Genomic DNA, 20,877 nt, shown 5'->3' on the forward strand with positions numbered 1-20,877 from the left:
GTTACATAGGCAGAGAGTTGTTTTTGTCAAAGGCTTTATCAACTCAAACCACATCCACCCCCATAACTTGTAGGCCCGCTCTTCTGCAGTGACTCTGAACAGCACAGCCTGTCTGTACAAACTAAAAAGAGAGCAAGGACTCACCCAGGCTGATTACACATTTGCGGCAGACAGGAAACATAAAGGAGCTTTGATGGGGGTGGCTGAGCGCTCCGCTCCCCCACGCAAAGTGCCATCGATAAGGTGGCTTCGTCACCTCCACCAAGGGAACACTGCATGCCTGGAGAAGCTCTCCTGAAGAGGGAACGAGAGGAGAAGACAGAGAGAGTGACAGAGAGGCAGAGGAAAAGAGAGATACAGAGGTAGAGAGTGATAGACTTGCAGGGTCTCATGCCAGTGGAGTGCTTCAGAGGAGCAGGATCATGTTTGGCTCAGTCAGTGAGTCAGAGAGATGACGAGTGAGATGAGAAACAGTATGGGGACAGAAACACTGAACAGTGGGATCGTTACTGAACACGGCAGAAACTAGGTCACCCTGCAGAGTGGAAAGTGGTGAGTACCAAACGACGTACCCTGCCTGCATCCACCAGACTAGACCGGAGGACCATCACTGGTGTAAAATGTGTGTGTGTGTGTGTGTGTGTGTATGGCGAGATTGTATCATGCAGTTCAATGAAAAGAATGTCCACCAACCACCCAGGTAGAAGGAAGAGATGGGAAGAGTATGTATACTCGATACGGTAAGATAGAGGAGATGACACAGAGAGTGGGAAACAAAACACTGTTCTTCCATGTCTCAACAGATCATATCCTGGCTGCAGTGTGTGTTGTGTTGCGCTGGGCTTGGGGACTGTGTATCTTTGCTTCAGAGCATTAATCACAGCAGTACTGTTACTGTAGGCGGTGGGATGGAGGTTAACTGCCTCTGTTTGTCAGCAGTGTGTTGTTGGTGACTCATTCAAGCTGAGTAGACGAGACTTATTTTCCCACACTAGCGCTTAGCGGGGGTCATGCTAGCTCCAACCCCATTCATCCATCCGCTATCCCAGCTGGGTCACATCACTCGACAACTAGTGCATACTCTAAACTCTGCTCTGTTCAATAAAACGCACCCTTACTCAATTTTTCATTTCATTTTTTTAACTCGATCTGGACGACCTTTATTAGAATTGTTGGTTTCATTCCAGGACTATTTTTATTGCATAAAGGGGGAAAAGTTTCTGGCAGCAGAAATGAAGCCAATCCCTCGTTTTCGAGGGGAAGCGATTCTTTTTTTCTCAGACAATAAGCATTGGGGAGAAGGTCCAGGCAGTCCCACTCTCCACCAGGCTGGTTACTGGCTGGGAGGAACAGAGTAATTCGTGCGATACAGCCCAGCCCAGCAACCACTACAAAGGCACCAGAGTCCTAGATTTATGACTCATTGCTCTGGTTCACTGGGGATAATATCATGCCTAGAAATGGGATCACTTACATTCAGGATTTACAATACTGTAGGCACTTCTAAGTTGTAGACTCGTCTTGTACACTTTTACTGGGTATGTATACTTATGTCTTGGTATCGTAAGTCTCCAGCGAGGGGTTAAGTTACTGACTGTCAAAACTGAAAGTGATGGCCATCTTGGATCCTCATGTACCAAGTGCTCCGATGGGCTCCTATATGAAACTCCTACTTTATGCAGATGAACACACACTCATGTAGAAGTAACGTACGCGTGTTCCACTGTTCATTGTCAGGTGTGTGGGAGAGCAACTTGGCAGAGGCAGCCGGTGCTGTACAGGGAGACTGGGGGCTGAGTGCTGTGTGCATGTCGGTTGCATTGGCTTTACTGAAATGTGGTTCAAGCCCACGGAAGCCATATCATTCACTTTAGTATATGGAGCCTGACTTAAACCCCCATGGAAATTACTCTCTCGAAGGCCTCCAGCAAGAATGCCGGTCGGGAATGGAAATACAAAGGGGGTCCTAAATAACCCGACATCAGTAATTAGCAGGATTGGTCTGTAATAGTGGTTCTTTTGTACAAACACTAATGTAAAAACTAACACAGTTAACCAGGATTTATTTGAACACAATTTGTGGGAAATGTGGCGTTAAGACTGGGCGTCCTAATTTCTGGAGCTTTGGGAACCTGTCCAAACAAGTTAGGCCAACTCTCTCTTGTCTGTGTAACTTGTGAGTGTTTTCCACTGTCCCTGGCTAGCTGTGCCTGGTTTGAAGGTGCCCCTGCTTGCCCTGACCCTAAATGTGCCTGAGGAGCAATGTCTTACCCGGTTGTCTGCAACCTAGTCTGGGAGAGGACAGTGTGATGGCCAGGACACTGCTGAGCCCCGTCACACCACACAGGACACTGCTAAACCCAATCACAGACTATCACACCACACAGGACACTGCTAAACCCAATCAGAGACTATCACACCACACAGGACACTGCTAAAGCCAATCAGAGACTATCACACCACACAGGACACTGCTAAACCCAATCACAGACTATCACACCACACAGGACACTGCTAAACCCAATCAGAGACTATCACACCACACAGGACACTGCTAAACCCAATCAGAGACTATCACACCACACAGGACACTGCTAAACCCAATCACAGACTATCACACCACACACACACACACACACACACACACTGACCAGGAAGACTAGACACTGAGAGCCATCTGGGACAAACAGAGGCAGAGGAAATGAGAGTGAGAGGTAGTGGACGAAATGAGGAAGATGAATTACATGAGAGATGGAAAGAGAGAGAGGAAGAAGGGATTGATGGATCTCAAAGCACTATGAATACCTGTGACAGGCAGCAGATGCAGCCGTTTGAGTGAAAGGGAATGTATTGTTGGGAAATAAAGAGGAGGAGAGAGAGAGAGGTTAAGGCCAATGTTGCGTGGCCAAAGCCAGAACGTCTTAATCTTGTGTCCCCTCCGAGGACTGATGGTTTGGCACCCAGTAATTCCCCCAGGCCTCCCTCGCGCTTAATTACCCAGCTAACAAGCCTTACACAACCCCTTTTTTTCATCTTCATCTGAGCCTGTTTAACCAGCCACTTCGATACGGTTACATCATGGAAATTCAGCATTGGCCACTAAAGACCTCTGTTTCCAGCTTAGACTTATTTGTGACTGGTACCTCCATGGCCGTGTTTTATACTGCGCGATGAATACAAATGATGTGGGTTTGGAGAAAGGCTTTGTTGGCGTTAGCGGGTCGTAGAGGAGCTCCAGACCTGCTGAGGGGGTTAGGGTTGGAAAGCTTTGGACCTGGGCTATGGAAGAATACACCGGTTATACTGCTGACCGACAGCCCACATGGTTCATATCACCATTCTGCATAGTTTACTGCACCGCTGAAAACATTCTCATGCGGCTTTTGTTTTTAATACGACCACATTATGAAGGCCGTACTACAATGGGGACGTATGTCTGTTAGGGCCGGTCTGTAAAATAGGGGGAACCATCCCTAGACCCTACCCACACAGCTCTGCCAGAACGTTAATGAAACCCCTGGTATCTGTTTAACAGATCTGCCAGATCTGCCAGACTGCTCTAGTGTGGTATTACATTGTAAATATGACATCATAGGATGAATATGAATGTAAAGCCCATATGTCAAGGTTATTGTTGGTTATTACAGTTTGTTCTTCTTTGGGCCGTGTAATTGAGCCTGACGAAGACTTTGGCGACACATTAGTGTTGGTTCAGAGGAAGACTCAGTATTGTTATGATTAGGTTTGAATTAACTGGATGTTCCAGAGTGGAAGAACCATGGTAGCCATCGGGGATTTGATAGGATTCATTGCATAAAGTGGACAAATTGATATCATATTATTAGATCAGTGAAAGTAGTTTAATAAAGGCCCAGTGGCAGTGGGAGTGTTTTGGCTTGAGGCAAGCAGACAGGAGAAGGATACAGTGAGTGGGGGATGGATGTTATGTTACCGTATGTGTTTTGATGCGATTTCCATATTGGGTCACCTATTTCTGGAGTGGGATCTGTGTGAGTGATTCCAGGTTCTACTCTGAGGAGGAATGAGTAAACGGATCCTACAGTACGCACGCACGCACACACACACACACACACCATAATGCACATGCTCTACAAACCTTTGCAGCATCAGACACATACCATCAACAAACAGTAATTCACATAGGATTCCAGCTGTAGCGTTTGTCTATGCCTTGAATCTTCCTCTCCTTCCCTCTCCCCCTCTGTTTTCTTCTCCAGGCAGGAACACTGGAATCCAAGGCCCAGTCCGAGTCCTCATCGCACAGGGGAGGTAATGGTCACGGGGGCACCCGGGGTTCCCCCCATAGAGTTATCGTGACTGGAGACAGAGGAGAAGGTGGGGGAGGTGGAAAAGGAGGTTTGGGTTACCAGTACCCTTACACCACCCTCTGCAAACCTCCTCCAGACGCCAACATGGTGGACTGGGCCAGTAAGAACCTGAACCAACACACTCAGGGCCTGTTCCGCCGCCGCGTCTCCATCTCCAACATGCTCTCCTGGAATAGGGGCTCCATTAAGAAGCCCATGCTGATCACCAGCGACCGCACAGTCAAGAAGGAGGCCTGTGATATGTTCAAACTGGTCCAGGCCTACATGGGGGACCGTCCAGCCCGGCTGGAGCGCCGTCACGCTGCCCTGCTGGTGGTCACTAAGTGCTGGGGCATGCAGGGCCTGAGGGACGAGCTGTACGTCCAGCTGGTCAGACAGACCACTGACAACCTGAGCCTGAGGAGCCTGGAGGCCGGCTGGGAACTCATGGCCATCAGCCTGGCCTTCTTCTCCCCCTCACCCAAGTTCAGACGCTACCTGGAGGGGTACATTCAGAGACATCTGGAGCCCTCCAACGACAAGAAGAGTGAGTGGCAACACCGCTTCTATTGATAAAATGTTTTTTTTTCTGTTGATATAAATCTATGAATGTTTTTCTGTGTTTACCATTGGTTGTGGGTTGGTGAAGGTTGTTGTTTCCTGTGGCTGCGGATTTTTGGTGTTTTGGGGGTAAATACGATTTGTTTGATTAGACTAGAATGCATCCAGAGGTGTGTTTGTTTTTCCGGTATTCCCGTGTGGTCAAAAACAGACAGTTGATATTGGTTTTCCAGCTATTATTATCTGGGATTCAGGCCAGATCAAACAGGATGCAGCACTGGAAAAGTGAGAGAAGAAAAAGAAAAAAAAGGAGGGGGAGTAAGGTCAAAGTTGAGAGAACCCAGCACAAAACACCATCATCTGTTTTTCAGATCTACACACGGAGAAGAGTTATTGCGATAAATCTTTAATCAAATAACGTTTTCACTTTCCGCCGTGTTTGCCACTTACAGTCATGCAGCACATTACGGAACAACAGGACATGAAGAACAAGAAGAATTCAAAGTCCCGGAAGAAGAGGAAGCAGAACAATGAGGAGGAAGAAGAGGAGGGTGAGTTCCACTACGGCAACACTTGTTCATTCATACAGGAGACAAATGGAGAGGGAGGATTAACCCCACAGTGTCACCCTCTTAGAACTGACACACTCACAGGAGAGATTAACTGGCTCTTTTTCTATATGAGATTGATCGTTGAAGGTATTGCACACATTTGCATCACCACAACGCTTTTTAAATGAGAGTAGCAGAACCACACAAAGGAGCCTTGAGATCCAAGCGCCAGGGTGTCCTGTTTCCCTCTGTGCTGTATCTCTGTTGCCCAGCTGAGCTGGCTAGCTCACGCTGCCAGTCGTCCTCCCTGGCCCTGTCTCCCCCTCTGGCCTAAAGAACAGTAGTGGCGCTGTCTTGGCCATGGCTGAGGATGGCTTTCTTTAGAGCGAGAGGAGACACCAGCTACCTATAGGAAATATCCTCACACATACAGTTGAAGTCGGAAGTTTACATACACTTAGGTTGGAGTCATTAAAACTCTTTAGTCATGTCCCAGTTTACCCTGATTAACTCTGTAGTCATGTCCCAGTTTACCCTGATTAACTCTGTAGTCATATCCCAGTTTACCTATTTTGTTATGGTCTCCCTACACCTAGTGAACTGTATTCTAAATTATATAAGCGCCAAAAAAACTTTAATTGGAACTTCAAGCGGGCCTATTTATATAATGAATATGAATTCAGAGGGCAGAAATGATTCAATATTAAAGCATTAGACCTCCCACTAAAGGCGTCAGTCATATAAAAGTCATACTTAAATCCAAACGGGTTCTGTAGCACATTAGTAAGAACGTCTCACCCAATGTTCAAGAATAGGGTGAGAAAATCAGGATATCAGTTTCATTTCAGGACAAAAAAATGAACAGCTGTGCCAAATAGATTGCAAAACTCCATGGCACATCGTTTATGAACTGATACATAAAACAACGCTGGATTTAAACCTCAACAGTTTTCAATTAAGATTATTATACAACATTTTGGCCACCAATATAATGTTATAAATATGGGGGATAGAACCTTCCCAGCTCTGCAGATTTAGATAATTTGATAATTAATAATTGATATAATTTGTTTGGTAGCTTCTTTTTGGTTTCAGGTTCAGGAATGGATGAAAATTGCAACATTTACCTTGAGATAACTCTGCAAGTAGCACTGCTGGGTGATTTAAAAAATCATAGTCAATCGGTCAATAATATAATAATACTCTAAGCAAAAATGTGTATGTTTAATTTACAATCTGTAGAAACTATGAGAATAGAATGGTTCAGAACTTTTGAGAAACATCACAGCACAGTTGAACAATTGTGTGGTCTTCAGAGATAGATGGGAGGGGTTGAGGGTAGCTGAACGGGGTTGAGGGTAGCTGAACGGGGTTGAGGATAGCTGAACGGGGTTGAGGGTAGCTGAACGGGGTTGAGGGTAGCTGAAAGGGGTTGGGGTAGCTGAACGGGGTTGAGGGTAGCTGAACAGGGTTGAGGGTAGCTGAACGGGGTTGAGGGTAGCTGAACGGGGTTGGGGTAGCTGAACGGGGTTGAGGGTAGTTGAACAGGGTTGAGGGTAGCTGAACGGGTTGAGGGTAGCTGAACGGGGTTGAGGGTAGCTGAACGGGGTTGGGGTAGCTGAACGGGGTTGAGGGTAGTTGAACGGGGTTGAGGGTAGCTGAACGGGGTTGAGGGTAGCTGAACGGGGTTGAGGGTAGCTGAACGATGGGACTAAAAACAAACAAAAGAGAACTATTGTAAAATACATTGTGTCCATAAAATGTACATACAGTTGAAGTCGTAAGTTAACATACACTTAGTTTGGAGTCATTAAAACTTGTTTTTCAACCACTCCACAAACTTCTTGTGAACAAACTATAGTTTTTGCAAGTTGGTTAGGACATCTACTTTGTGCACGACACATGTAGTTTTTTTCAACAATTGTTTACAGACAGATCACCTGAATGGCTGCTCAGCAAGGAAGAAGCCACTGCTCCAAAACCACCATAAGAAAGCCAGACTATGGTTTGCAACTGCACATGGGGACAAAGATCATACTTTTTGGAGAAATGTCCTCTGGTCTGATGAAACAAAAATAGAGCTGTTTGGCCATAATGACCATCGTTATGTTTGGAGGAAAAAGGTAGAGGCTTGCAAGCCGAAGTACACCACCCAAACTGTGAAGCACTGACTGGGGTGTCAGCATCATGTTGTGGGGGTGCTTTGCTGCAGAAGGTACTGGTGCACTTCACAAAATAGATGGCATCATGAGGTGGGAAAAGTATGTGGATATATTGAAGTCAGTCAGGAAGTTGAAGCTTGGTTGCAAATGGGTCTTCCATTTGATCCCAAGCATACTTCCAAAGTTCTGGCAAAATGGCTTAAGGACAACAAAGTCAAGGTGTTGGAGTGGCCATCACAAAGATCTGACCTCAATCCTATAGAACATTTTTGGGTAGAACTGAAAAGCATGTGCGCGCAAGGAGGCCTACAAATCTGACTCAGTTGCACAAGCTCTGTCAGGAGGAATGGGCTAAATTTCACCCAACTTATTGTGGGAAGCTTGTGGAAGGCTATCCGAAACGTTTGACCCAAGTTCAACAATTTAAAGGCAATGCTCCCAAATACTAATTGAGTGTATGTAAACTTCAAACCCAATGGGAATGTGAGGAAAGAAATAAAAGCTGAAATAAATAATTCTCTCTACTATTATTCGGACATTTCACATTCTTAAAATAAATTGGTGATCCTAACTGACGTAAAACAGGAAATTTTTACTAGGATTAAATGTCAGGAATTGTGAACAACTGACTTTAAATGTATTTGGCTAAGGTGTATGTAAACTTCTGACTTCAACTGTAGCAGAAGTATAAGTAAACAGTAGCTGTTTGTTGTAAAGAAGCTGTTGGGTGAGTGTGCTTCCTACTACTACAGACCACAGCTACTTTCATTATGCCCGTGTAATCGTTCTACAGGTAGCAGCACTCTCGGCAAGGTCAATCAGTGACGTACTCTGACTCACCCCAGCTCTCTGTGTGTCATGACATTCCTGTGGATGTTGTTTGATTCTGAGGATTCATTTGACCAATCAGATAGCTCCTCACAGCTGTGTCCCAGCATCCGGTTCCCTCTCATGATGCAGCGTTCTGCCCCGAGGCCAAACGCACCGCGTCTTCCACACCAAGACCCAGCCTCAGACACCAGACCACATCACACAGTTATCCGCAGCACTGCTACCAGCTGTACTAGTACTGTGACAGAGAGAGTCGACTCACTGCACTACATCATCAACGAGACTATAGCGCATGGGAGAGGTGAAGAGAATTGAGATGGTTGTTGACTCACTCCCCGCACTGCAGTAGAAACCAGTTAGTCATACTCCACATCCGCTCTGGAGTGTTGGCATCGAGGACAGAGCACCTACTGTCTGTGGGAGACTGTTTGTTTGTACTGGAGGGTTGGGTGATCCATACTCTTTTACAGATATGGGGCACTGGACAAATGATCCAGCTTCCTGTGATCCAGACCCCAGTCTACAACAGAGGCCCCATGATATGGGCTCAAGTCCAGGTAGAGATGAAAGGGGGGAGGGGTTTGATGGGGACGGTCGTAGGGATGTCCTGACGGGAGGGAGGTGGCATCTTTATGGGCTTCACCAGCTGCCTCTCCGGGCCCAGGCTGCTGAGTGGGCATTGTTCTGGGCAGCAGTTTGGGGCCTCAGATCCAGCTCTTCATCAAAAGAAGAGAAAGAGGGCGTAGAAGGTTTGTTTAGGTAGTGCCTGACTTCTCTGTGGCACGTTTAAGAGCGTGTGGCTGACAATGGCTGGGGAGGCCTGTGCAGCCAGGCATTGTGGTGGCAGCAGTGGGCTGTCCTGGGAAAGACGCTCCCAGTGAAGGGGGAGCGTGGGCTATAGGAGTGGGGTGGTTGGGGCCTCTTCTCCTCTCTGTGGAGGATTAAAGGTTGGCACCAACACTTATTTGTATGCAAATACTCTCTTTACGTTTTCTCTATCGTTTTTTCTCTGTCCCTGGCTGTCCCTGTTTAGCATTGGACACTAAGCTGAGGCTCAGGCCACAAGCACAAACAGGCTGCTAGTGGAGAGGAATGAAGAGACCGTTGCTCTTTTCTGTCACCTGCTTTATAGATACCCCCCATCCCCCACGTATATTTCTCCCTGAGTCTTTCATGCATACATACACATCCATCCATCTCTCTCGCTCTTTCTTTCTCTCTCTCTTTCTTTCTCTCTCTCTTTCTCGCTCTCTTTCTCTCGCTCTCTTTCTCTCTCTCTCTCTCTCTCTCTCTCTCTCTCTCTCTCTCTCTTTCCTTGTGGTATTATACAGGTATTACACCCAACAGGAAGTGTTTATTTTTATTCAATATTGTTTTAACTAGGCAAATCAGTTAAGAACAAATAATTATTTTACAATGACAACATACCGAGGCCAAACCCTCCCTTAACCCGGACAGCGCTGGGCCAATTGTGCACCACCCTATGGTACTCCCGATCACGTCCGGTTGTGATACAGCCCGGTATCAAACCAGGGTCTGTAGTGATGCCTCTAGCACTGGGATGCAGTGCCTTAGACCGCTGTGCCACTCGGGAGCCCTTGTAAAATCCACACAGGACACTCTCTTTTAGAACTATGGGTCTTAACCGTGGTGTTCATACCAACTAGACCTCTATGCTGCCTGGGCTATGTGCCTCAGTAATATCACCTGGCATAGAGGGGAAATGAGTCCACCGCTCCCACATGCTTGTCATTCCAACACTAACACAGAACAGGAGAAGGACGGAATGACCAGGAAGAAGGAGAATGGATGAGTATGCCACAGCAACAATCAGAGGAGAGGATAATACATTCAAGATTGGGAGGGGCAGAGGAGAGGAGTGAGGACAACAACTGGTTGGATCAATGTTGGTTCCACACCATTTCAAGAAAAACATTCAGTGTGATGATGTTGAATCAATGTGGAAAATTGATTGGGCTTGCAAGTCATCATCAACGTAAGGGAACTCTTTTTTTTCCACACAACGTTTTACCAGAATCACAGCTGTGTATTTAGAGTAAAAATGAATCAATCATTTCTCCATGAGGACCCTATGATATCTTTGCACCCTTCTCTCTCTGTTGTTTCATGAAGCAGTAAAGTTGGGTTGTGATTTTAAGGGTACATTTCTGTTGTTGTTGATTTCACGCTGAATTCACGTTAGCTGACAACTCAACCAAATGTCAATCAAAACTAAACATGGAACTGGCGTCTGTGCCCAGTGGGAAGTGAATAAAAGAGGATGAGAGGAGAAGAGAAGACAAGGGATCTACAGGGAATACTGTAGGGAAGAAAGAAAGGACCTGGGGTTGTAGCAGCAGTCCCAGCAGCAGTCCTGAGCCAGAGCGATGTGTGTGTGCTGCAGTCCAGCAGCAGTCCTGAGCCAGAGCGATGTGTGTGTGCTGCAGTCCAGCAGCAGTCCTGAGCCAGAGCGATGTGTGTGTGCTGCAGTCCAGCAGCAGTCCTGAGCCAGAGCGATGTGTGTGTGCTGCAGTCCAGCAACAGTCCTGAGCTGCAGTCCAGCAGCAGTCCTGAGCCAGAGCGATGTGTGTGTGCTGCAGTCCAGCAGCAGTCCTGAGCCAGAGCGTCCCAGCAGCAGTGTGTGTGCTGCAGTCCAGCAGCAGTCCTGAGCCAGAGCGATGTGTGTGTGCTGCAGTCCAGCAACAGTCCTGAGCCAGAGCGATGTGTGTGTGCTGCAGTCCAGCAGCAGTCCTGAGCCAGAGCGATGTGTGTGTGCTGCAGTCCCAGCAGCAGTCCTGAGCCAGAGCGATGTGTGTGTGCTGCAGTCCCAGCAGCAGTCCTGAGCCAGAGCGATGTGTGTGTGCTGCAGTCCCATAGTAACTTCTGATGAAGGTTCGATCTACCATTCCAGTGTTTAATTGCACCACCATGCCCTATTTATTTCTTTGCACCCTTCTCTCTCTGCAGTCCTGAGCCAGTTAGCGACAACTGTGGAACTGGGGTGTGCTGCAGTCCAGCAGGGAAGAAAGAAAGGACAGTCCTGAGCCAGAGCGATGTGTGTGTGCTGCAGTCCAGCAGCAGTCCTGAGCCAGAGCGATGTGTGTGTGCTGCAGTCCAGCAGCAGTCCTGAGCCAGAGCGATGTGTGTGTGCTGCAGTCCAGCAGCAGTCCTGAGCCAGAGCGATGTGTGTGTGCTGCAGTCCAGCAGCAGTCCTGAGCCAGAGCGATGTGTGTGTGCTGCAGTCCAGCAGCAGTCCTGAGCCAGAGCGATGTGTGTGTCCTGCAGTCCAGCAGCACAGTCAGAGATCAGAGACGGGGCCTTGTGAAATGACTGCCCTGCCTCTTAAACATGTGTTTTTACAGCCAGATAAAAGAGAACTTCTCTTGAAACAACTCGTATACAACTTTCCCCTTCTCCATTTCTGTTACAAAGCACTACACCCACTATGTTTGAACATGTTGACGACACTGTAAACACGGCTAGAAGAGGAGAAGTGAACGGGTTTGTTCTGGACTGAGGTCATCAGGTTAGTCCTGTGTGACCCGTCACCTCTCTGACTATCCCTGTTGAGGCCTGCTTGGCCATGTGGCCTCACAGCTGTGCTCTGAGGTGAATGACCCAGTAGTATGAATTCTGCTGTCTACTCTTCTAAAACGATGCAGTGCTATAGTAACAGTAGGGCCTGGTCGGGCTGATGAAGGTTCCCCCTTGGTCATAGTATTCCTCTTTCTCCCCCTCTTCTAGTCTCTGGGAGGGACCTGCCCAATGTGTGCCTCCTCCTTTCCTCATTTCCTCATTTCTCACTTATTTTCCCCTTTGCACCCCAGTATCTCTACTTGCACATTCATCTTCTGCCGATCTACCATTCCAGTGTTTAATTGCTATATTGTAATTACTTCGCCACCATGGCCTATTTATTTCCTTCCCTCCCTTATCTTACCTCATTTGCACACATTGTATATAGACTTTTTCTACTGTGTTATCGACTGTATGTTTGTTTACTCCATGTGTAACTCTGTGTTGTTGTATGTGTCGAAGTGCTTTGCTTTATCTTGGCCAGGTCGCAGTTGTAAATGACAACTTGTTCTGAACTGGCCAACCTGGTTAAATAAAGGTGAAATAATAATGACTCAATCATTTCTCCATGAGGACCCTATGATATCTTTACACCCTTCTCTCCCTGTTGTTTCATGAAGCAGTAAAGTTAGGTTGTGATTTTAATTACTTTTTCCACGGCATTGAAATCCATCTCATTTCCGTCTTGGGTGAGAATAAAGTCCTCCCTCTCCCACCATGTCAGTTCTGTGTGATTCGTTCGATTTATGACAGAAGACAATAATCACAAAACCTTTTTTAAAGCGTCAAGATCTCGTAGTCTCCCAAAACGCAACTCGTCTACCCTCGGCCAAAACCGCGGCGGCTGTTTTGTTGCTGAGGACATGCTTTCACCCGTTTGCCATAAATCTGTGTCATGTGGATGTTTCACTACCACCGTCTGTAGCCAAGATGCATTTTGGTTCTCACAGTTAGAACAAGATGTGTAGGCCAATGCCTCAGTCGCTCATTCAATGCAGCCTTAATATTGTTATATGGGCCTGATATACAATAGTAATACTTCCCTCTAGTAATAGTCCAGCGGTCAGTGTTTGACGTCTCAGTGGCTTTAACCTTGAAGCACAGCTGTTCCCTACAGCTCTATATGCTGGGTTATATTACTCCATGCTGGCTGGGCACAATTCTCATGGAATATGCAGAGCTGATATCAAAAATGCCCTGCGGTGGACAGATTTGGTTTTCATGATTCATTGGTAACAAGATCTGTCGGTGGATCTGTTGGTTTTATCACTGTGGAACAGAAGTGATACGGCCTCAACACTGAGGATGTTGACATGCAGGCAGATCGAAAAACAGCAACGGATTGTGTTACCGCCTCAGGATTGGTCAGTAATGGTGTCTGTCATCTCCCCTCTCTCCAGGCCTGCCAATCAGCACTTATGCCAAGTACTGCTATCGCAAGCTGCAGAAGGTCGCCGTCACTGGGGTCAAAAAGGTAGGAAGGTCATCCTAAAGCAATATTAAAAGGTCCAGGGAGGGGGTGTCAGACAAGGACAGAGGGGGTTGCTCCATCTCTCACTGCTGGTCTGGATGGAGGTTTCATTTACAGACTTTCTGCCGCAGTTTTATACTCTAATGATCTGAAGGGATATTGGGACTCCAACCCTCCCAGCAGACGAAGAGAAGTGGAACATTTCTATTGTTTTAATGAGTCAGTGTTGCCCCTGAGGTTAGTGTCGGCCGTGAAGCGTGGCACTGACTGAAGCATTCTGGGAGCTCTCACATATGTTAGCAATCATCGCACTGGGCCCTTAGGAGTCCTCAGCAAAATAGGCACTAATCTGTAAACCCAAACTGAGGTGGGGGGGTTACGACAACCTTTTAAACCCCCCTTCCGTCATCCGCTCTCTCCCCATCCACACTGGACACGTGGAGCTAAAGATGGGGTTCAAGTCTGAGCTCACCCCCCCCAACCAACCCTCCATCAGTGCAGCAACAGTCTCCAAACCTCCACCCTGTCCTCTGCTGTGTCCCACCCTGTAATCAGCTTGCCCACAGCCGGCACACTGCAGCCTTACTGCAGCCCCAGGCCAAGCACTTTTACTGGGGGTTATATTTAACCCTCTGAGCTACTGAGATGGAATCTGGGCTTTAAATATGGCCCGGTGTCTCCTTCTACTGTATACAAGGGAACTGACCTACAGTTCAGCTGTGATTACTGTAGGAAAGTTACAGTAGTGTGAGAGACTCCAAGTGGGCCTCAAGTAGCTTACCTAGATAATGGGCTAGGGATAGCTTTCAACCAGTTCTAAACTTAATCGATAGACTTGTGGTTCTAGAGCTGTGCTTAGAGTCAGGTCCCGTCTACAGAAGACTCTAATGTATTTTTTTCCTTCTCACAGGGTCTAAGGAAGCCCACCCTGGAGGAGTTAGACCAGGGGAGGAAAGACATTGTGACCCCCTCCCTGTTCGGCAGTGCTCTGGAGGAGATCATGGAGCGTCAGAGTGAGCGGTTCCCGGAGCGCAGGCTCCCCTGGGTGCAGGTGCAGCTGTCCCAGTACGTCCTGGCCCTGGGAGGGGCCCAGACAGAGGGAATCTTCAGGTGAGTAGTCACACCAGCACACCAGGCTGGGCTGCAGACAGAAGGGGTGGAAGGATGTAGGGGGGCAATGTTGGTGGCAATGGATAAACATAGGGTACCAGAAACGGTCTCTGCAGATGAGGATCCCTCTGAGGTATGGGGTAAGTGATGTTATGGGGGTAAAGAAAGACAGGCGTGTAAATACAGTTTAGCCTAGGTGGCAAACATGGGATGCAGAATAAGGGCCAGATTCAATCTGATCTCGTTTTGTCTGCTATACACGTTTTAAAGGGAATGTTCCCGCATTCGGGGAGACCACATTCACGGTAAACGCTGAATATGTCAGCTCAATCGGAAATTACCTTTAAATGTCAATCAAGGTATATGGTCCGGATTGAATCTAGGCGAAAGACTGGGTCAGAGGCTTTGCTTCATCAGTAAGAAGCAGTACAGTCAGGGCTGCTCCTGTTCTGATACTCCTGTCCCAGCCCAAGGCCAGCAGCATTACGGGACCCGCCAAAAGCCTCTATCACATTACAGCATCATTGCGCAAAATGTTTCGCAGCATCATCTTGGTATGTGTGCAACAAAAGTTCATCATTCACCTTCTGCTACTATTTCTGTCAAGCCGTCTACGCATCCAGCTGGATAAATCCAACGTTATGCACCACACAGAACGCTCTGCCTGCAACTGCCTCTGCAACGCAATGCTGCAATGCAAACACAGTGTTCCATTGGAGATGAATGTACGTCTGTACCAAAACGCAATGGCACTGTCAGTGTGATCGAGGTGCGAGACTCCCATTGGCCGGGAGGGGAGCAAGTTAGCCTGAAATTAGAAGAGAAAGAGTCTATGTTAAATCACTTAAACAAACACAGCATCTCTTGAAGGGGTTTACTACAAAGCAGGATCAATGAGTTAGTCAGCAAATGTTGATGACCAACCAGAAAATAACTATTGACTTTCTGGTTCATTAAGAAAGATCAACTTGGATATGTGTTTTTGGTTGTTGAGTGGATTAGCCCATTCCTATTTCAAGCTCATCTTCCTAATGTAAGAACACTTAGGCCAGTTAGTGCTAACTCATTGATCCTGCTTTGTGGTATACCCTTCAGGACCTATGGGCTTTGGTAAACAAACAAGCCATCTGGTTAAACCTGGGGACGTTAATCATTCACTGACTGGGCTGTGGAGAAGAGGAGAGGACTGCACCCTGTTCTCTCTGATTCAGACTCTCTCCTGGAGCATCCATATAGACGTCTGCAGCTCTGACGACCCCCCCCCCCCCCCGGTCTGGCTCAGACTGAGACAGGGTGGTCATCCAGAGAGGTGGTAGTTCAAACAAACATTAATATGTTTGACTTCTACCAAATGATACATATTCAGACTAAATGCCTCTCGCATAACAAAGAGTGAAAATGCACCAGATAAAGCTCTTGCCCTGTCATGCTTCAGATAACATCTAGGTAGTTTTTCCTAGCCACCGTGCTTCGTGCTTCTACACCTGCATTGCTTACTGTTTGGCGTTTTAGGCTGGGTTTCTGTACCGTACTTTGAGATATCAGCTGATGCAAGAAGGGCTATATAAATACATTTGATTTGATTTGATAACAGCATCCAGTAATTAAAGACATTGTTTTATGCGTGTGTAATGTAAATACAGTGGATATAGTTTCCCCTTTCTCTCCCATTCTGTTTGTATTGGAGTACGTTTAGACGCAAGTGTTTTATCTGCACACAATCTCTGTATAAGTTCCTCTTTGTCTAAATTCTCATCACAGACTGACAGATTGTGGACTGTATATAGAACAAACAGGAGATTGATATGAACAAATGTGCACATTATTATTTTAAGCCAGTTCTCATTTTATGAGTCACATCTCCCTTTTGTCGGGTGTGTGATTTGAACATTGACAGGAAATCTACCCTGGCAGTTTATTTTAAAAACCATGCTATGGAAGGATTGTCTTTATTTTTATTTTCTTATTTAGCTTCAGGGTTTATTTATTTTTACTAGACATGGGTCCCTGTGTCAGGGATATGACTGATGTTGTCCTTGTGGCTCTGTGATTTTGCTTAGGTTTTTCTTCTTGGCACAATCAGTTCCCTTGTAATAGATACCTCCGGACGTGTAGCACTGCTATGTCCATGTCTGCGGATATGAAATTACTTTCATACTAATTATATATAAATGGTATTGCATAACCATGTCCACCTGGGTTCACATATCCCCCATGTGTGGACTAGACCTTGGCAACATGCTAAAGTCATGCTGTGGTTGTCCCTGGGCTGCTTAACGGCGTTGCTGCACCACCTAGTGGGGCTATGTCACAATCCAAGAACAATGTCAATACTCTCATACAAGTATTCAGTCATATTGAAATAGGAGATAAAGCTATTGCTTCCTAGTCTCTAGGGGCTGTTATACTTCTATCTGCTGTGTGTCTCTTCCCTCAGGGTGCCTGGAGATATTGACGAGGTGAATGCACTGAAGCTGCAGGTGGATCAGTGGAATATTCCCGAAAACCTTGGCGACCCCAATGTCCCAGGTAAGAAAAAAATCCCTGTCGTTCAGGCTCTATTTCTCCTCTTTGCTGATGTCTTTCTTGGGGTGGCAGGGTAGCCTAGTGGTTAGAGCGTTGGACTTTAGTTAGTAAGCGAAAGGTTGCAAGTTCAAATCCCTGAGCTGACAAGGTACAAATCTGTCGTTCTCCCCCTGAACAGGCAGTTAACCCACTGTTCCTAGGCTGTCATTGAAAATAAGAATTTGTTCTTAACTGACTTGCCTAGTAAAATAAAGGTTAAAAAATCAAATCAAATAAATAAAAAATTGAGCAACTATCTATTGCCTCTTTTCAAATATGTGTTGTAAAGGCTGGAAACACTACTGTATATCATGCAGGCTGCACACCATTGTGTATTGAAGGGAGTGTTTCTCTCTCCTCTAGCGTCTCTGCTGAAGCTGTGGTACAGGGAGCTGGAGGAGCCAGTCATCCCTCAGAGCTTCTATAAGCAGTGCATCAGTAACTATGAGGATCCAGAGGCAGCGATCAGTGTGGTGCAGTCTCTGCCTGAGCTAAGCAGGCTGGTGCTCTGCTACTTTATACACTTCTTACAGGTAACCCTCCTACATATAGGCCTCTCGTCTCCCCTCATTATCGCTCTCTCTCTTTACAGGTTTATCTGTCACTTTGTATGTTTTGCAGTTATAACTACATAATAACTGTAGGTTTTAATATAAACACAATTAACAAACACCACATAAATGTCTCTGAGCTTCATTTTCGCCCTAAACTCACTCCCTCGCTCTCCTGCAGGTGTTTGCCCAGCCCGTCAATGTGAGTAAGACCAAGATGGACGTGAACAACCTGGCCATGGTGATGGCTCCCAACTGTCTCCGCTGCCAGTCGGATGACCCGCGCATCATCTTTGAGAACACACGGAAGGAGATGTCCTTCTTACGCATGCTCATTGTTCACCTGGACACCAGCTTTGTCAAGGGCATCATCTGAGGAGGCCTCCTCTCGACCGCTCACACCACTCTCTACCGCCACCTCACCCACAAGCCCGCTGTTCCTTCACACATGTCACATGTCAACCTTCTCTCTGGTTCACTGACACCACATTCTGAGGACTACAGACAGTGGACTGCCCGGAAAGTGACTGGACATCAAGACAGATTTCCTGCTCTGAATCATCTCGTTTGAGACGTTGGGACAAGCTCACATGTGATGGTAATGGGAGACCGTTCATCAGTTTTAAAGCACACTGCAGGACATACTGTACATACTATATGTATCTCCCCATGTTTCTGCTCCAAACACTGGACCGTGCCGGCGTGAGATTCATATGAAGAGCAGTCACAATAGGAGACTGTGATGCACATTAAGCCAGAGTGCAGGGAGAAATCAAGACAAAATCTCATTTGTAAATATGGGTTTTTAAAGGATTACTTCCTGCTATGATCGCCACATACATATCTGACACTATGGTCATGAATTATGTCTCGTCATGTGTTCTGAAATAACTAAATGAGGGGAAACCCACTCTGTATTATCACCATTCTCTTTCCTTTATTGTAATAGTGTATTCAAGCAATGTTTTCCTTCTCATTCTAAGTTAATTTGGAATGCTTTTTTTGTCTAATTTAATATGAATTCTGTCTGGGTTGACAGAGCTGCAGGATGAGTTGACAAAAAAGGTTTATGCTACTCCTGACCTCTCCACTGGCCTCAGAGACAGGTTCACTCTCGAGGTTAAAAAAAACACATTTATTTCTGAATTAAAGTTTCTCTAGCAGGAAAAATGATTCCCAATCAGTAAGGCATAGATGTGTGTACATGTGTTAGAGATACTGTCTTGGACTAAAATCATTAGGAGCATTTCTTGTAGCACTTTCAGCTGTTTTACTCCAGACACATACAGTGGGCTTATTTCCCATCCGTTCAGAGAAACACAATTATACCTTTGATGGAGCTTGTAAAAAAGCAAAGTTGAGCTATTAGCAGGTCAGGGGAAAAGAATGCAGGAGAAAATGAGAGTGCTGTCGCTGCCTGTAGCTAAAGCCTCACCCACGCCAACAGTTGTGAATTTACAGTGCGAGCCATAGGGAGGGGCCATCTGGCAGTGGTTTGAGGGTCTGAGGTACATTAGTGCCATAGACTGGGAGGAAAACCATTAAGACAAAACACAAGCTGATTTACTATTTTTAGACAGTGTTGCCTAACAAGGACTTTCCTATTCCTCTAAATCTCGTGCCTCATGAGGGGAAGAGGGTTTAAAATCCATATTTCAGCTGTCTTAACGGCCATGCTGTCGCTGTTATATTTAGCAGTGTTGTCAGGGTTTGGGTTTTAGCACCCCACATGTTTTCTCTGTGTCTACCTCATCTTAGTGATGGGCTCTGTGCTGCAAGGCTGTCCGTGTTTGCGGGTGTGTGCGGGTTTGTGTGCACGTGTATGTACGTTTTTGCACATCAGTGTGGGTGTTTGTGTATCGACTGTACGTGTGTGTGTGTGTGTGTGTGTGTGTGTGTGTGTGTGTGTGTGTGTGTGTGTGTGTGTGTGTGTGTGTGTGTGTGTGTGTGTGTGTGTGTGTGTGTGTGTGTGTGTGTGTGTGTGTGTGTGTGTGTGTGTGTGTGTGTGTGTGTGTGTGTGGTATCAGAGATAGAGAAGCTTGTGTTCATACAGCACACTCTCCCTAATTCCTGGAAGCTGGAGCCCCTAAATTAGAGGGTGTGTTTAGCCAGAATAATGTATCTGGAGGCTAGATGGTTGTTAACCCCTTTTCTGCAGTCACAGCTTTTACAGCGGCCGTGACTCTGTGCCTCCATTTCTGCTTTACTGTTCATCTTTTGAAAACCTAAACCCCCAGGGTTGAGTACTCCATAGCCACATTGGAGGATATAACCAGTTTTCCATCACCTCCAGCCAGCAGGGGCAGTGCTGAGGTGGGCAGGGTGCACAATGCCGGTATTTCTGGGAGTGCATCAGGGATATACAGTTGAAGTTCACATACACTTAGGTTGGAGTCATTAAAACTCATTTTTCAACCACTCCACACATTTCTTGTTAACAAACTATAGTTTTGGCAAGTCGGTTAGGACATCTACTGTGTGCATGACACAAGTAATTTTTCCAACAATTGTTTACAGACAGATTATTTCACTTATAATTTACTGTGTCACAATTCCAGTGGGTCAGAAGTTTACATACACTAAGCTGACTGTGCCTTTAAACAGCTTGGACAATTCCAGAAAATTATGTCATGGCTTTAGAAGCATCTGATAGGCTAATTGACATCATTTGATTCAACTGGAGGTGTACCTGTGGATATATTTCAAGGCCTACCTTCAAACTCAGTGCCTCTTTGCTTGACATCATGGGAAAATCAAAAGCCCTTATAAAAAACATGGTAGACCTCCACAAGTCTGGTTCATCCTTGAGAGCAATTTCCAAATGCCTGAAGGTACCACATTCATCTGTACAAACAATAATATTCAAGTATTAACACCAACACCGTCATACCGCTCAGGAAGGCGGCTCGTTCGGTCTCCTAGAGATGAACGTACTTTGGTGCGAAAAGTGCCAATCAATTCCAGAACAACAGCAAAGGACCTTGTGAAGATGCTGGAGGAAACCAGTACAAAAGTATCTATATCCACAGTAAAAACTAGTCCTATATCGACATAGCCTGAAAGGCAGCTCAGCAAGGAAGAAGCCACTGCTCCAAAACCACTATAAAATAAGCCAGATGGTTGCAACTGCACATGGGGAAAAGATCGTACTTTTTGAAGAAAGGTCCTCGG

The 20,877-nt window shown here is 46.3% G+C and overlaps 1 protein-coding gene across 5 annotated transcripts in view; it reads left to right on the top strand.

The window, feature by feature from the left end:
- arhgap46b (Rho GTPase activating protein 46b) overlaps positions 1–20,189 on the top strand; it is a 94,314-nt gene extending 74,125 nt beyond the window's left edge. For all 5 annotated transcript variants that reach the window (XM_046343789.1, XM_046343790.1, XM_046343788.1 and 2 more), the window contains 7 exons: positions 4,239–4,875; positions 5,342–5,440; positions 13,410–13,483; positions 14,391–14,590; positions 17,028–17,119; positions 17,519–17,688; positions 17,888–20,189. In XM_046343789.1, the coding sequence (XP_046199745.1) occupies positions 4,239–4,875; positions 5,342–5,440; positions 13,410–13,483; positions 14,391–14,590; positions 17,028–17,119; positions 17,519–17,688; positions 17,888–18,082 (1,467 nt within the window). In that variant the 3' untranslated portion in view covers positions 18,083–20,189. The remainder of the gene's footprint in view (positions 1–4,238; positions 4,876–5,341; positions 5,441–13,409; positions 13,484–14,390; positions 14,591–17,027; positions 17,120–17,518; positions 17,689–17,887) is intronic.
- Positions 20,190–20,877: the final 688 nt, after the last annotated feature.

The sequence above is a fragment of the Oncorhynchus gorbuscha genome, linkage group LG03 (genome assembly GCF_021184085.1).
Source record: "Oncorhynchus gorbuscha isolate QuinsamMale2020 ecotype Even-year linkage group LG03, OgorEven_v1.0, whole genome shotgun sequence".
Taxonomy (NCBI): Eukaryota; Metazoa; Chordata; class Actinopteri; order Salmoniformes; family Salmonidae; genus Oncorhynchus; species Oncorhynchus gorbuscha.